Raw genomic sequence first — 18,544 nt, 5'->3', positions numbered from 1 at the left:
TCATCAGTTGCCTTGATGTCTTTATTTATCTTAAACAATTAGATTGAGGAGATGTAGGATTCCCAATGTTTCACATTGTAGGCCACAGCTCACAGGGTTAATCCTTTATTAGAGGGTGGAGGCTGGTACGACTCAGCACCAGGAATGACTTGGTACTGCTAATCTCCTGCTAACAATAAGACTTCCCCTCCCAAACAGCTTCCCTCACTGTGTCTTTTCCTGTGGATTAGGAAGGAATTCTGAATCACATCCTTCCTTCCCAATATGATCTCACTTTGATTTATTACAAGGGGGCATTAAAGTTATGCAACGTACCAGCAGTACAGCTTGTGGACCGAACACCACAACTGAGGAAAAAAAAAACCCATAAAGCAGCAGGTAGTGTTTGCAGCCTGAGGCTATCTTCATCATCGACTTCCTTCCTACTGCCTAGAGTCTACACCCTGAAACTCGTGGATGGTAATTATGATGTTGATCCAGTTGCTCAGGTTATCATCATTAGTATACTGGTATACAGCAGGGAAAATAAGTATTGGACAGATTGTTCTTAGTCAGTATAGATTTAATACGGCTAGGTACATGAAACTGGCACCAGATCTGTCACAAATCAAGCAACATACAAATGTATTTATGCACAAAAACTTATACATAAAGTAGGCAATTTTTAATATAGTGTAATTACACATAGAGTAAATACTGTAAAAGCTTATTGGAAGTCAATGAATACTTGGCTGAAAATCTCATTTTTAATAACAATCTTCTGAACGGAGAACCTAGTCACATGCAATGCTCAGGTGAGGTTTGGATCCATTCTTCCAGACAAACTGTCAACAAATATCAGTTTCTATGAGTGGTCCTTGGCTGTTGGACACCCCTTCTAATCATTTTTTAGAAATCTTGGGAAGAGCACCACATTGTGACTGTTTCATAATAAAATTATGTTTTTTCAGCTTCTGGATTATGGTTCCAACAATGTTCACTGGAACATTCAGATAGTTAGAAGCATGAAACCACTGCATCAGTATGTAATGCGGATGTCCCCAAAACATCTTGTTGCTTTCACCATTTTGATGCATTTTGTGTGATAACTTAGAAGACAAACCTTCTAAGGACCTTCTTGCTGCCAGGTAACATTCCTTGTGTCATTCCATTGTATCACATACTAATCAATTTATGGACTCATTTATACAAATTGTTTGTATGTGTTGATTTTCTGGGGTTGAGACCAATATATAGTGTCAAAATCAAGTCAATAACCCTGTTAGAAATATATTTAGTAAGAGAAATATTGTTTTTTCTCCTTCTGTAAAGATAACAACAACAACAGCAATGATAATAATAATAATAAATAAAATAAATAAAACAAAATTTAAATAATTTCCTTCCTGATCTTATTAACTCCCCAGATCTTTCTTTGAACCCTGTAAAGCAGAACTGCTGATTAAAAATAACATCTGTTTTGATATGCCTGTATATCCACAGATGTTGTTTACATAAATCGGCTGTGGGTTAATCCCTATTAAAAAATATCGCCACAGAATAAATGGTCACTTAAATCCCCAGACCACAGATTTATCACAGGGAGCCTGAATTTTCAGCGCTATCACTGGCATAAAACATTTAAAAACAAGTCCAGGATCTGGGTCACACCATCAATGGGCTTACCCTGTTATGTTTGCCTTAAAAATACATTGAAATCCTCCCTTCAAGCTGCAGTAAATGTTCAGCAGGATTTTAGAACTTAAAAGTCATTAAAATAAGACTGGCTTATGGACGAAATATTTGTGACATGTTAGAAATGAGAGAAAATTCTAAGGTTGTGTCTTGGCTTGAGCAGTCATAATTAGTCATAAACACATGCTATGTATCATACAAACAGTCGCATTTTTTTTAACAGAGTAATTAAGAGGCTAGGAGTGACTGGTATTAGTCACCCTCCTCTTCACATTTTCATTATTTTGTGGTATGCAAACATCAAACCTACAAGCCTCACATTGTTTAAAATCCTCATCATTCTTTCATCAGGAACCTCCAGATACACATTATTAACATTGATCAGCAGGATCTGGATCATTTTGACTTAACTGCTCCAAAGAGATCCACAACAGCGGCTGCTCGTCTCACAGCTCCAAGTCATTCACAGCCAGGTTCCACGGAAGTGGTACACAGTGTTCCACGTGGCAACACAAGAAAACAACGTGTCCCTGGACAGCACAAGGGCTCCATCCAATCAAACATCATCATTCATATATTTGAAAAGAGGCCCACTGTGGATAAATTTAGCATCTCCCTCTGGCTTAATAGAATGATCAGTTTTTTGATAGAGCCAGAGGCGAAAATGTTCCTCACAGAAAAGAAAATTTGATGTTTTTTTTTTTGCTACCCTCTATTTTGGGAAGCTCCAACAACACAACAAAAAGCTTCTCTCTTGTGTTCCCTGGATGGGGGATAACTACTCTTCTGCAAGCAGTCTACTGCCAGTTTGTCACTTTCTCCTATCTGTTATGTGCTACGTGAGACTTGGCTTGGTAATTGTGTACTTGCTGTTCCTGCACCTCCTAGTAATAAAAAGCTTCTCATCTGTGTTAGGCTTTAACAAGACAGTTTAATTTTCAGAGGTGTGAAAATGTTTAATACAGTGTTATTTTAAATGGACACTGAAAAGGACAGACTATTTATCCTCACATATTCAAACTGCAAAAGCATTTGTGTCTTATCACGATTTGTTGCATCACCTATTTGGTAATTAGAACGCAGCTGTGTGTAATTTAATCTCAGTATAGATACAGCTGTTATATGAATGACTCAGAGGTTTCTTAGAGAACATTAGTGAATCAAAAGTATAATGAAGACCAATAAAATAGCAGACTTTCAAGGATAAAGTTGTGGAGAAGGTTCAAGCAGGGTTGGGTTATAAACAGCATTCCAAACTTTGAACATCTCATAGAACACTGTTCAACCCACTAAACATTACCTTGAACACACCATCTCCCCGTGAAACACGGTGGTGGCAGAATCATACTGTGGGAATGCTCTTCTTCAGCAGGAATAGGAAGCTGTTGAGCGTTGATAGAAAGATAGGTGTCAGTAAATAAAAGGCAACCTGGACAACTGGAGACTGGCCTAAATCCAATTGAGAATCTTGACAATTATTGTTCACAGATGCTATTTATCCAGTCTGACTAAGCTTGAACTGTCTTGCAAAGACAAATGGGCAAAACTGTCAGTCTCTAAGCAAAGCTGGTAAAGATGTATCTACAGCAAAAGGTGGTTCTACAAATGATTGACTCAGTGTGACTGAATACGAACACATGCATCAATTTTAGATTTCTATTTGTAAAAAGTTTTTAGAAGCATGTTAATCTTCTTTCCCCTCTAAATCATGACTGTTTTTTGTTGTTCTGTTGCCGAGGTTGGTGGTTGTAATGTGACAAAATGTGCGAAGCTCTAGGGGTACGAACATTTTTGCAGGACACAATATTAGAAATCGGTAAGGTTTAGGTGACAAGCTGAGTTGAGGTAAGCTTCTGGGCGAGGTAGTCACAGACCTCCATCAGCTGAATTGCTTAAGACCAGGTTGGCTTTGCAGGTCAAGGGAGGGATGTTTTTGGCGATGCATGGTTAGTCGCAGGATTTGAAAGCCTAAACAAGACAAGAAAAAAGGTGATATATATGATTAAATGTGAAACATTTGCTCAGCAATCAACAAGATATGTACTTTGAGTTTGTCCGCCGCTATTGTTTTGAATAGAATGATATGGGGAGGCTTCCGCCACAAATTTTATGTGCAGCCCTAACATCACCATCTATACATGGTTAGAGAAGGCTCAGAGGCGCCTCGGCATTGAGGGTTTATGATGGAATGTTTTGTGAAAGAAGCTTTAGATTTCAAAAACCGTAAGGTAGTTGGAAATTGTTGTTCCAGAGAAAAGGATTAAACAGTAAACTTTCTTGGCAACAGATTTTGACATCAGATATTTCCACATTTGCTGCTCAAGAGAACATTCATGCACACAGGTGATGCAATATTGGTAATATCATAATATACACGTGTCACAGGATATCAGAGATGTTTTAAATAATCTGTGTGCACAGATGTTGAGCTAAAATTAGCTTCCACTAGAGAGACAAAGAAGTATAATGTCTCAATAACAGAGGAGGCTAGAATACTGACTATGCAAGCAAGTAGTTCTATGTAAATATGTAACAGTTTTAAGATTCAGTCAAACTGTTTATTGCAGAGAATTATTTCAAATTTAAGTCTTTAATATGATTGACAATCATTATTATATAATCCCTTTATATATGTTTCTGAGGGCTGCACGGTGACGCAGTTGGTAGCACTGTTGCCTTGCAGCCCTGCTGCCTTGCGGCAAGAAGGTCCTGAGTATTTCTGCAAGGAGTTTGCATGTTCTCCTCATGCATGCGTGGGTTCTCTCTGGGTACTGCGGTTTGCTCCCACAGTCCAAAGATATGACTGTTAGGTTAATTGGTCTCTCTAAATAGCCCTTAGGTGTGTGAATGAGTGTGTGCATGGTTGTTTGTGTGTTGCCCTGCGATGGACTGGCGACCTGTCCAGGGTGTACCCCGCCTCCCGCCCATAGACTGCTGGAGATAGGCACAAGCTTCCCCGTGACCCATTATGGAAGAAGTGGAAGAAAATGACTGACTGACTTTTTTTCTGACTGTTATGAAAATATTGTAAGAAAAACAAACCTTCAAAATCCCCTGCAAGAGAAAGGTGATCTTTTCAATTATTTCTCCATTTTAACGGAAATTGCAGGGATGCTTCCAGCAACAAATTCCCTGCCCAGATCCTGCGAAAGAGGGAGCCAGCCATACAAGAGGCATCATGATTAAGATGCAGAGTGCAGAGGCCAGACAGTCGCAGTGACGTGGAGCTCTGACGGCTTGGAGCTAAAAAAAGAACAGCACCGGAAATGTCACAGGATGCATGCATTCATCCACCACCGTGGTCCTGCCTGTGATGGAGGCAGATAAACAGTGTGACGAACAGAGGAGCTATGCGCAGATGTGCGTAGGTGTAGACACATTATATCACTGCATTAGACTGTAAATCTTATATAACAAAGCCTTTGTGAAAAAGCCATTAAAATGTAAACAAATAAAAAGCAGCTACTCAAAACGAATCTATTTAAAGGATTAAGAACTTGCTTTCCAATGCAGTGTTTTTAAACATTAAAAGAAGAACTCCATTTTCAGGATTAAGAATTTTATAAGAATCAATAAAAAAATCCGATTTAAGCTAAAATGCACAAAGATCGTTGAGAGCTAAACCCCAAATACAATCAATAATTGTATTTCAAAGTAGTCTGAAACTTAAAGACTAATATAAATAAATACTATCACAATTTAAAAATTGTGCACACTATATATGAAAAGGGAACATTTTAATTCTACAAAAGGCCCATTTAAAAGACTTTTAACTATACTAATTAAAAACGTAAGAGCTACCATGAGGTTATAAATTTCTAACACAAGAAAACAGCAACAATATGTAAAACAGAGGTCCTTACTATTAGTCCGCATTATCCTGTTCACCCCTCAAAGAACCAGCCTGGATCTCTCTAGGTGGAGAGATCCAGCTTGGCTGGTGGAGGGTCTCGACACATAGTTGTTCGAATGTCTGACAGCTGAGGGGCTTCGATCTTTTCTTGGAAAGGATTATTTATAAAACAAAGGTGAGACTCTCCTTGATATTCTTCCCAGCTTAAGATGAAGCACGGTCCACAATGGATGTGGAGGAAAAACAAAACATAAACATGTATAACCTTGACACAAAAATAAATGAAACACGTGATGTTTACAAAGAGAATTTTCCAACGCAGTCGTTCCCGGACTTAACAATAACTCTTCTCCCAGTTTGAAGGCATATTTTACTGGGTTGAAATTGAGGTGGTAAAACAGTTTTCTGCATTTCTAAATAAGCCAAATAAAAATAATCTTGCAAGAGGAAATTTAACATGTATTTACAGACACTTTGACATAACTCTTTGACATATTCTAGTAATGTTTTTTAGATCTCTGTCTGGGAGGCCCTTCAAAGCTGTTTGGGGTGATCTGGAGAAAGACATTTAAAGTGGGTCAAAGTTCACATCCAATAAAAGTTGGCTTCAATAATATGGTCTTTTTATGATGTCAAATGCTTTTAAAAAATGAACTGACTGATCAGTAATGGTAAAATGAAACCCCCTACAGGTAGCAAAAGTAAATATTGTCTGTCTTACTAAAAATAGTATTAGTAAAAATAAAGCCTTCCAAATTTTAAGGAGTACCACAGTAAACTGTAAATGTGGCCTACTCAAATTTGATTATTTTGATGCCATTAGTGTATGGAAATTGGCTTTGTACTTTCTGGACAGCTTTCTGGAAAATCTGTGAAGCTGCTATACCACCATTTGCTTTCTTGTTGCATATGATGGTGTATGCAAAAATTGATTTTTATCTGTGTCTAAATATGAAAAAATGAAGTACAGTTTGTAAAACATCAAATCCTGTCATGTACTGGTATATAAGGTAATAGTAGTGTTTTTAATGTGACAACATTACGTATATTGTCCATATTTTGGGATGAAGATGGAATGATTACAGTGTGCTGCCATATGTATAGTATATGTTGCACCTCTGAGCTTCGTTGTTCACCCAAAATTAAAGAAATCTGAAGCACTGGTTTGGCTGGAGAACGCATATGATGCTTGAGAATCATTTTTCCTATGTAATACCATGTATATTTATATGGTATTAAAACAAAGCTAGGAGTATTAATGTTTAAATGTAAAGCTTTTAGAGTGTTTCAATCATCTGCTTAAATTCAGTTTGACATGTGCATTACCTTATTGAAATAATTTGGGTAGGAAAGTTATTTTCTGGAAAATAAATCTGAAAGAGGTTGGTAAATGTTTGACGTTTGACGTTCTGTGAGTAGGAAGTTATCCTCTGCTGAAATTATGACATCGACTTGTACGTTTCTCTGGAGAGGCATAGGATGTTGTCAGTATTGCTCTGTGTGTTTATTTACTTGATGATAACATGTAAAAAGACTGTTCATGCATGGTTTGATGTTTTGTTTCAGTAGAAGATAAGCTGATATAAATGTAAATGACAATGATAATGTCTGTGTGGGTGTATGTGTATTTAATTGTGTGTGGCAGCTGCAGAACTGGCACAGACAGGAAGTGATGCATCATTGCTGACAGGCGGCTGAATGTGCAGGGGGAGACTATTTTAGGACTGCGCTGCAGAAGGACAGGACTCATGAAACATTTGATTGTGTGTGTGTGTGTGTGTGTGCTTGAATGATACTGTAGGCAGTCTAATGGCTGGAGGTAATGCTTTTAGTGACCTTCAAGCTCAGATAATTTTATCTTTTCAGCCAAATCAAATAGAACATGCTTGCATGTTTTTTGCTCGTAGTGTGGGTGGAGTGTATGTTTGAGTGGGTGGGGAATGGAAAGATCAGCGAGTGAACACTGAGAAAAGAGGAGGACGGACTGACCCAGTAATTAGAAAAAAGAGGAAACATGAAGAAAATAGAAATGGGGAGGAATGCCACAGACATAAGTCCAGAGGGGAATGCACAGGTGTGTGGGATTCATTCAAAGTAACGTAGTACAAAATACAGAGCGAAGGGGAAGAAAAGGAGGAGCCTACAAACACTTAAGATGTTCAGTTGTGGGGAGACTGAATTTAGCATTTTGCAAATTAGTTGCAAAATTCTTTGCATTTATACCTTCTAAAATCTATTATTTCCAGAAAACTCAACAGATAAATTAAGAACATGCAAAAACAACAGTTGATTACAACCAGATGTTTTCCAAAGTGGTAGGAGGCTGCAGGCAGAAGTTAATTGGTGGGCTCCACATCCAGAAAGCCCACCAACCACCACAGCATCGTTCTGTCTGGTGGAATAGGCTGAAATTTCTAGGAGAAGTTTGTGGAAGGATACCCAAAATATTTTACCCAAGTCATACGGCATAATGTCAATTCTACAAAATGTTAAGGAGATTTATCTAAACTTATCTAGATTTAACTAAGAAATCTCTAAAAATTCTCGTTCTCATTTTTTCAGGCACTTAGAAAATAGAAATAACTTTGATAACTCTAACTGACAAACAACTGGAAAATTTAGTCTCATTTAATATCAGACAGTGAGAAAAAAAAAAGAGATATGTGCCTTTTTTTTTAACCATGAATAAATAGATGATTTAAGAGGATGTAGCTCTCCTGGGTTATTCTCAGTTTTGGTGCTCCACCTTGGCAAGTTTATTTTATACATGCAAATTAGAACAACTTGAAAGGCACATATCGCCTTTAAAGTTTTATGGCCTTGTCCAAATAAAAATTTAGTTTTTCAAATATGATCTCTGTATTCAACCTTGTTCTTAATAACCTTGCCATTGTTTCTAGAAATGTCTTCCTTCATACAAAAAATGACCAAAAATACTATAGTAACTATACAAGGTGTGTATGTGGTAATTTAACACAGATACTAAAATACATCAAAAACAAAGACTTACTTGGGGTCTAGGTTTAGGTTGTAGATGGGGTTATGGCATCATTGTTGCCTTAAGAGGCCCCTTGGCAGAACCAGAGTTCTCACGTACCTTAGGCTTGATTACAGAAAATATGTGTGGGATGTTTATTATTGAAACACCCTAGTCCCTATACCTTTCCAGAAAAGCCACTTCTTTCTGCCGTCAGCATTTTTCTATATGATGCACAGATGTTACCATTTTTAAGAGGTCTGGCATATTGTACACCTTACATACTACTTCATAGAAACATTTTACATTTTGTGCATACTACTAGTTTCCTCTGAAATCTTATGGATGTCTAGATGGTTGAATTGTTTTTAAATCTATTGTTTTGGATTGAAATACATTTTTAGACTGAACAGCTGCCAGAAGGTAATAAGGTAGAATAAGGATGTCTCAACCAATAAGAGAACAGGACTCAAACCTGGACCAGCTTCAACAAGGAGTTCAAATATTGTAACAATATCTGGAAAATAACTATTTGACAGCTGCTGTACGTAAACCCTTACATATAAAAAACTAGACAGAATATGTGGAGAAAAGTTAGATTTTATGAAACCACTGCACAGGTAATATCAGGTATCCTAGTTACAAAGTTGTTTAGAGAAAAGGGAGTGCTGATAATGTTTAAATTAGAGTAATAATGATGGCTAGAGGTGAAGCAGAATTTATAAACCTTGCCTGAATTCTGACAGAATAAAACGTTTTATATTAAAATGGTTTTTATCATGTGGTAATTCACCTTGAATCTGTGGAAAACTGGATTCACCACAGAGTGTATTTTAATTCCCCTGGTAGGATGCTGGTCCATCAGATCTTCAAGCTCCTACTCTCAGGCAACATTTTTCCAGACATTATTCTCCTCAATGGACAAATCACAATATAAATCTTCACCTAATGAGCTCACATTTAAAGTAGAGACTTGAGCTATCATTACTGTCTTCTTGGCTGACCATTGAGTTATGCAAAAAGGCCCAGGCCCATTATGTGCAATCCAACCTCCCAGATGTGTAACTGTGTGCAAGTTAAACAAAAGAAGCAGACCGAAGGATGGGTATAATGCATTCTCTCTGGTTTATTCTGGTTCTTTAGGAAGAATTCAGTTTTAAATTACAAAATGCACTTTTAGAAACAACAGGATAGAGAAAGAAACTGAGGAAGAGAAAGAGATGGTCAAAGAAAGGGAGAAAAAGAAGAGATTTCATAGCCAGAATAAATGGGAATAACATCACCAGATTCAGATTCAGGCAACTCTTTACTTTCAAAGGGGTTGTTTTTCATCAAAGAAAAGCTATGTATGCATTGTCCCACTATTTAAGATCCTCTGTTCTTATTTTTATTTTTTTTACCCCTAGGCAAAGTGTTATCTAACTTTGTTGCCCCATGGTTTCCCCCCAGTGAAAGAACTGGCAAATATAATAAACAAACATTCTTTGATTTCATCACCAAAATCATTTCCATTTTTTGTCATTTTTATTATTATATATTTTTTCTTTTTTTTTTTTTGCAAAGGGTTTTCACATTTTTTGTTTTTAAAAATAGAAGAAAAAGAAACACATTGCTCTTAAAAACATCTATCTCTATATATATATATATTTTTTACATATATATCCTTTTTTCTTATATTTAATATAATTTTTTAGTTCCTGAATTGATTTATTAACCCCACATAGTGGCATGCACATTGCACATGCAAATCTGTAATTAAATACTTCTCTTGTATCTTAAATTGCCATGTATGCTCATATTGTTCTTTTTTCTCCTAACTTGCTGAATGAATCCTGTATGGTTTTTCTAGTGTGGCACTGGTTCGTTTCTACTGGGTCGAGCGTCGGATGGGATGCTTCATTATGAGATGGATGCTTTGCAGTTGCTTCAGAGAGTTCTCCCGCTGCACCTCTGCACAGAATGCTTTGAAATATTCAACCATTTGTAGGAAATTGTTACCCATGGAAGCATTGGTATTCAATTCTCTCTCTGAGTTTGTGTGTTTGGAACAATTTACTCTAAAAAAGTTCTTACTTCAACAAATTTTGTCTTGTTTCACATAATTTTCATGGATTTTGGCTACTGTAGACTCAACAAACTATGTTCTTTATAAGGTTTATTCATCAGTTACATAGTTTGATTATCTAAAATCTTTACTGACAAAATATTGTAGGTCTGATAGTTTATTAAGAGGAACACTAATAAATATGATCTGTTCTTTAAATTCATTTGACACTTTTTACGTATTTTTTAAGTAGATCTGCCTGCAGCATGTTTGATGTCGACTTTGAGAACGAAACGCTGAGGATAAATCCCTTGAAGCAACATGTCTCCACTAAGCGCATGGAAACAAATGGAGAAGACAAAATTAAAGATGAAAGACAGAGAGAGAGAGATGAAAATGAAGAGAGGGTCCTTCAGGGATGCAGAGGCGACAGGAGACACCTAACCTGTGTGTCAGAAATAATAACTATGAACGTTCACATAGGTTTATGAAGCCATCAGATTATAAGTATTAATCTTAATTTCAATAAGTAGGCGCAAAGAAGTTTGCAAAATATTACAAACATCTGCTACATGTGTATTTATATTTCTGAATGATGTTATATGGTGCACATCAAATAATTTGTTAGCTAGAGTCCCAAAATGCAGATAAATAAACTGACACCCCTATTTGTCAGTTCTAAAGCCTGTTTGTCTCCATAAAGGGTAAGGAACATATAGTCATGTTGCAGACAGACCGTCACAGAGAAATCACACCCACACAGACAGGCATCAACTCACTCAGTCTTCTCTGTCTCACTGATGTTGACTAAAGAAAGCTTAATCCTGCAACCTTGTGTTCAAACATGGTATAACATGCACACAATGTGCTGGAATGACGAAATGTAAAGAGTGGGAATGAGTAAGAGAAATAAATCAGAATAAGACCGTAACAGAATTAATGACGATGAACACAGTGGGCTTTTCAGAAACTTTATGGAATTTATACACATTAATTACAGAGCCAAATATACATCTGATGACATGAGACCATGAGACGTGATGAGAGGATGAGTAAGACATATCACAGATTATCAACCAACTCCCCCACAATTTACTCTTTCACACATCCACACACACACACACACAGTCCCACAGTTCTTACTCATTCAGTGTGGGAATGAGTAAGGATGAGAAACAAAGGAGATGATGCAGTGATAATCATGAGTGGAGAGAGTCATCATGTTTTGTACGGTGTAAGGCACTGAGGGTTACCTTCTGCAGCTGATGGTGTGAGGATACACTTGGACAAATCACAAATCACTCACCCAAGCACTCAATAAAGGCTGAAACATCAAATCAGTTCGGCAATTAATCAAACTAATTAAAAATTAAACGGCTGATAGGCTGGTTTGGGGAAAAATTGCTTATTCAGTAAATTGTATGATTGCAAGTTAAATAACTTTGAATTTTGATATTTCTCGTGAATAATTTGTTATGGTAGATAGCATAAATCTACAGTGAGAAAATTTATGCTATAGAGAAAACAAAGACAGCTTGTTTAGCACTGGTAAATCAAATGTGCTATGAAAATTTTGTTTAAAATAAAAAATTTTCCATTCATTTTTGAAAAATAAATCTATGTATTTGTATTCGGTACCAGTAGGTGGCGGCAAAGTTGACATTTTATGTTGGGCACAGCTAAAGCAGTGCTAAGATAGCGAAACTGCCGGTAATTTCATCCACTTGTAATTCCACACTTTGGTCATTTCGTACCCAACTTTTCCCACTCTGGTACTTTTTGTATCGATCGTACATCAATTCTTTGGGGATGTTTCACACCCACTGTGGCCATTAATGATTTCAACAGATTTTCTTGGATCTAGTGTAAGGAAATTAGGTTATGACACTCCTTTATTCTGAGTCATTAAGACCTTGAGCTTCTATTTAAAGTTTAATGGGTACAGAGTACAGTCAAAGAAAAACGGCTGTGAAAAAAATCCCCATTAAATCCTCCAACATCAACACCCAAGTGGTTTCTACATTAGAAAGTAATAGTAGGCATGAAGTGAGCTTCTAGGTAATTGTTTCTTTAAATCTGTACATATCTATTCCATATTGATGCAGCACTAATTGAGTTTTTTTTTTTAACTAAAAAATTTGGTATTTTTTTTCAATCTCAGTTTTTTATCTATGAATAAATTAGTTGGTTTGTGGGTTGGAGGTGCAATTACCGGTTTTTTACAATGTTTGTGTTAGTGTGAACAGGGCCTGTAATGTATACTTGATTAAACAGTTTCAGCCTTAGCAAAGGTAAACACCAGTTTATCTGCATGGAGAACACATACAGACTCTCAGATACAACATACATAAAGTCACAGAGTAAAATGTCTCCCTGTCACAGCGGTAGCCCTGCCCCTCTCAAAGCAGGAGTAGATGAGGATCAGTTGAAGGTGAAAAAATCTGAGTCTGAGCGTGAGCTTGAAAAGTGGTCCAGTGCCATTGTGAAATTGTTCATCAACATCACTAAAACATCTGCTGCCGTCCCCGCCTAAAGCACCCACCCTCGACCCAAAACAGTACCCCACAACATCAGCCACTCATCTTGTTTTGGCCCCCTTTCAATGTCCCTCCTCACACACACACACACACACACACACACACCTATAGTGCTGTACAAAGGGGAGACCACAGTGTGGCTTTAGCTACATAAGCACAACTTTTGGCAGCACTACTGTACAATAATCCCCACTATGTAGTTTTTTTTTTTTAAAGAGAGCCCTTTTTGTGTTTTTGTCAAAACGTTATCTTACAACGGACCCACTGACACAATTTTACAGCCCACTGAGAGACTGGGTGGTGTGTTTGTTAGTTTTTCTTTAATCCCATGGGGAAGAAGAAAGGGAAAAAAAAGATTAGCTAGATCTTAACACCAAAGAGTGACAAAAGCCAGGGGTTAAGACAAAAAGCAGATATAAAGTCAGATGATGACTGAGCAAAAACCTTGCATTCACCCCTAAACCGTGTTTCATAAAATAATTATATCATACTGAAAAAACAAATATTTGTATTTTTTCCAAACTAATGGGATAAGGTTTTGGAAAAAGCTCATACACGCACCATGCTTTCACACAAGGACAATGTTGTGTGTCAGCCTTTTGGGATCCGCTGTTACAATTTAGGACGAGCGAGTGGAGGCTAAATGAAAGTTGTGTCGTTTTGGTGCATTCTGCCAGCTTTTGAATGAAATGCAAGAGCTTGAAGTGTGTATTGTACTTGTGGTGAAAGAAGAGGGGTGAGATCAACAATAAGAAACAATGCCAAGTAAAACCATACAATAACTCAATCTGAGAGCTGCCTGTTCTGTAGCGGTTTCTTCCCTATGTAAGTCTAACTAGCTACCTAGCTCTAGAGGGACCTGAGAAGTAAGCAAAAAGCTTTGCACCCCTGTAAACCTCTAACTACGTCATCTGAAACTGTACACAGGACAACTGTAGGATGGACATAAATAAGCGCTATGCCGAAGCCAAAGGGGCTAGCCAGCTAGCAGGATCTGGAAATGATGGCCGTTGAGTTTTAAAAGTCTAAAGCACAAGGCTCAGATTGAAACTGTGAGGGTCTCTTATGATTTTTGTAGCTGTTACAAAACTGAGTGCATGAATGGGAGATTTAAATAGTTCAGCCCATTCTGAATGTGCATGAAGCCTAGCCTCTTGACTGTTTCCTGACCTTGGCCCAGTTTCAAAATCATCACTCTCCCTGTTTCAAATGCTAGCATGGGAGCCGGTGAGATTTGATTTTAAGGCGTAGCGTGGTTGATCACATCTTCTACACAAGGGAGGTAAGGGGCAGGGGGTTTCTGACGAGAGCAACTGTGAGTGGGGAGTCAGGGGTTGATTAATGTGACTCAGATACAGAAGGCACTGTGGCTCCTTAGGGGGCTTTGGAGAACAATCCTCACCTGCTGTAACTTATTGGAAAGTGAGGACAGAAGGTTTAATGGTAAGCACCCCTTTACTTCCACTGAACTCACAAAAAACCTCCCCCAATCCAATTCACCATGCTATGCTTAAAATCATGGCCTATAGGCAACAAATCTCAAGAAAGCAGAGAAATTTCAACAGGGAGAAGGGATCTGCCACAGAATGGTTAAAAGATAGCAGCAACAGATGTACATAAAAAGGAAATTTCACTGTGGGTGTGATGTTGCATGACGAGATGAAAAAGTGGCACACTAATTTGTTTTGCAGCACTTCGGGGCTGCAGGATTCCCTCTCAAGATGCAAATGAGGTCTGCATAGTGTCACAATGTGTGTGTTTGTGCTGCGGTTTGCCTCTGATTTCTGATATTGCATGACAAAAAGTAGCATTAGTATGCAAAATGAATAAATATCTGAAATTCTATTTATATTTGTATTTTATTTATAACTACACCTACAACATTATATCTATGTTCATCTTTAGGCAATAAACTATCTTTATCTATGCTCTATTATTTTATTCTAGAATTATTAATCATTCAATAACTGTTGTCCTTCATAACAATAAGGGTTAAAATAGTATTATTATTATTATGCTGTTAAAGCAAATGAATTGGCAAAGCTAGATGAGAAAAGAAAAGTTGGTAGTCTCTTAAGCATTTTTAAAAAATTTTTTGATGGAGAAAGATTCAGATTTGCTACAAACTCACTTAACTGGGCTGGGGTGCCTTCACAAAAAGGGCTAATGGGAGGGCAGGTGGAAAAATGAGGTGACAAATGGAAAGATACAACAGCTCTCAGGGCACATCAATGTTTCCTGAATGATTTATCTGATTTATATTCATTAAAACTTTTTTGGAAAGTGGACGTCGATTGCAAGGCGGGACATTAGGATGTGGCCAAAAAGCACTGTCCAGTAGAGGGGGAAGGCAGGGGAAAAATGGGTGGTGATAACTGCCCTCTAGTGGCAAAAAGACCATCTGACTGACACCAACCCTGTACCACCAATGCTGTGCTTTCAAGTGCTGACAACTAATCCCACAGATAAACTATAGAGCCAAAACAAAACAAAAAAAGGCTTGAGATTCATTGATTTTTTTTTTGGCAACAAGTTGGAGAATGTCAATCCTAGAACAATAAAAAGAACCATGTAAAATCATCTTTCACTTTCTCAGTGTGTTATACTCTAAGCACAAGTGACTGATCTTTGGGCTGGCTTTATGAGACCCTTTGGGTCACTGCAGGACAGATACTGAGACTCCCCTGACTTCCACCTCCACTATTCTGGAGAGAATGCATTGCTTAGAGCTGCGTTACAACACGCAAATCTACCGAGTGAATGTTCATAAAACCATCAATGCCTAAAAATATTGCATGAAGGCATCAGGAACCGGTAAACATCACTGAACACGGGATATCAACATAAGGAATGGAAAAACTAGATGGACATAGCATATCTGAACTCCAATTAACATAACAGCAAGTCTACAGCAACACTTCTAACATTCAGTCAATCGTCAACAATATCATCATTGTCACTCATTTGCAATGACATTAAATATCATTATTAATTTCTGTTATCATCAACAATAGCAACTTAAGTGTGGTAGAAGTTTGCTTCTGTCCACTCTCTCTCTCCACTTTATATTTCTCAAAAGACAGGACACCAACATGACCCTGTAAAGGTTTTTTTCTTGTTTGTCTCTTAACAGTTTGCAGAAACTGAGCTTTTAACAGAAAACTGAGACAAAAAAATACCTGCCAATCTGTTAGTCTGTTTCAAGACAAAGAAAATACAAAATATTACCCTTGACAGGTTTGACAGTCAGAGACACGGAGAAAGAGAGTCTGAAAGAAGATAACTTCTTTTGTGAACATAAATGTTAAGTTTCCTATAAAGCCCCCCAGGTCCCATTCCCACCCACACCACTTAGATTTCCTCTCTAGAATGGATTATATCAATCATGCAGGTTTCCATCGATTTTTGGACTCTGAAAAAGATCAAAGGAGGCTGAGCAAATGAAACAGAAGAACCAAGCTCCAAATGTCCGAAGAAGAACAAGGAGAAGCAATCGATAGAAGAAATACTGAATTAGTCTGTTTTTTCCCCATCCCTCCTTTCCTATCCTCCGCCATGTTCAATTGCGTGATGTCATTTCCTGTCAGGTCCTCATTCTCTGTATGCTGGGTCAATTAACAGAACAGGGTAAAGACTGACAAAGTGACCAGCTCCCTTCTCTAGTAACCTGGACCCATCCCTCTGGTGCTCTTTAACAGGAAGTGAGCCCACGTCGGGCCTCCCCACTTTTCATCCAGCGCCATCTGGACAGGAAGTGATGTCACAGCAGTTCCATCCCCATTAAGTGAGTCCATAACAGTAAACAGAGATGATAAAACTCATCAAATATCAGCCAGCTCTGTGATTGGCTGGGTTTTGCAGTATAGGCGGAGCTTCATAGGTTCTGTCCTCTTGGACACAGAGAGGTCATTAAGATAAAGTAAAAGTACTCTCTTTTTAAAATTTTCACTGTCATGTAAAGTTTCACTGTCTTATTCATTGTTCAAGTTTCATTTTCTGGAGGCATAGCTTGGCATGTAAGGGTTAGTGGGAGGATCCTGGCTATTTATTACGGAATTTTGTTTCTTCAAACTTATCTGTTTTAGAGCAGAGTCAAAGCGGTGTACTCCTTAGTCCAGCTTATTTGCTATTTTCTGAAGGTAGTCTGGCCAGTGAGAGCTTGCACACATCTGTCAAATCTAAGCAATCACGTGCCAGTTCAAGCAAAATGCTGTTAGGCCTTGAAACAATCACATCACGTTGTTTTAGAACCACATGCTCCTCCTTGGATCTCTGTTCCCTCAACTCTCTTCTCCCTTTAAACTGGACCTTGATGGTGTAGGCTAGTTATGGGAAGTGTAGTTCTGAGACTGAGAGAGGCAGAGGTATCCTGTGCCCTGGCCTTGTCTAAGTTTTCTGGACTTTCTCGATGTAAGCATACCCATGTGCTGCTCAGACAGAGATTTTATTTTTCTGCAAAATTAGTAAAAGACTCCTAGCAGCACCACTGCCCCCCTACCTCCACCCCTACTACATCTTTTTTAGAGTCTAATGGGGGAAGGTAGGGGGTCTCAAAAACTTCACCATCACATTGTTAAACGTTTACATAAATGCCAGAGCACAGGAGGTGATGGTTCTTATTCTCCTCCGCTGTCTGCATCTCATGCCGTCGCTAGCACCAGTCATCCTCATCCGTCTCACTATAAGGTTCATGGAGGCCCTTGCGGGGCCCTCTGGCATGTGGAGGCCGGTGGTGAGGGTGAGGTGCCCCTGGTGGTCCCCTCCTATGTGGAGAAGGTGAGGATGAACGGTAGCCATTGGGAACCCTACGTGGATGCGGGTGAGGGGCCAGAGGGGGCCCATGATGAGCAGTCCTTGGTGAGCGTGGATGTGGGTGAGGATTTCCACTATGTGGTTGAGGGTTGCCATGGGAGAGGCTCTGCTCATAGGCGGGAGGCTCATGGTGCCGCTCGTACTCGTAATCTCTCTCATAGAAGGGCCCATCACCCTCTAGGCTGTCCCCTGGTGGGGGACCACTCCAGCGGTTTCGGTGTGGAGACCGAGGTGACCCGTGGAGTGGTGAGTGTGGGGACTGATGTCGAGGTGAGCGTGGCGAACCGTGCCTGGACGAGGAGCCGCCGTGATGTGGAGAGGCGTGACGTGATGGGGGTCGGTGGTGATAGCCTCTGTCGTGATCCGGCGGAGAGAAGTGTCGAGGGGAGGGTGAGCGCAAACGGCCTTGACCCGGTGGACCATAGAGAGGCTTTCGGACAGCAGGGGAGTAGGTGACGTGTGGACGTGGAACAGCAGGAGTCTGTGGTAGCTGGCGGCGGCCTCTCCTTGGAGTGCTGGTCCCAGAGGTAGAGGGGACCGGGCTGCCACTTACCGAACTACTGCCCTACAGCAAAATGAAAACAAGGAAAATCAAAACACACCACAGCAACAAGACCAGAATAGAAGACAGATTAGATAGATAGATA

The 18,544-nt window shown here is 38.9% G+C and overlaps 1 protein-coding gene across 7 annotated transcripts in view; it reads right to left on the bottom strand.

Moving 5' to 3' along the window:
- Positions 1-9,606: 9,606 nt before the first annotated feature.
- Positions 9,607-18,544, bottom strand: part of cacna1ab (calcium channel, voltage-dependent, P/Q type, alpha 1A subunit, b) — a 179,852-nt gene continuing 170,914 nt past the window's right edge. For all 7 annotated transcript variants that reach the window (XM_047366481.1, XM_047366480.1, XM_047366484.1 and 4 more), the window contains one exon: positions 9,607-18,462. In XM_047366481.1, coding sequence (XP_047222437.1) covers positions 17,737-18,462 — 726 coding nt within the window. In that variant the 3' untranslated portion in view covers positions 9,607-17,736. The remainder of the gene's footprint in view (positions 18,463-18,544) is intronic.

The sequence above is a fragment of the Girardinichthys multiradiatus genome, chromosome 5 (assembly GCF_021462225.1).
Source record: "Girardinichthys multiradiatus isolate DD_20200921_A chromosome 5, DD_fGirMul_XY1, whole genome shotgun sequence".
Lineage (NCBI taxonomy): Eukaryota > Metazoa > Chordata > Actinopteri > Cyprinodontiformes > Goodeidae > Girardinichthys > Girardinichthys multiradiatus.
The sequence above is the reverse complement of the archived record's forward strand: the minus strand, read 5'-3'. Positions and strand labels throughout refer to the sequence as shown.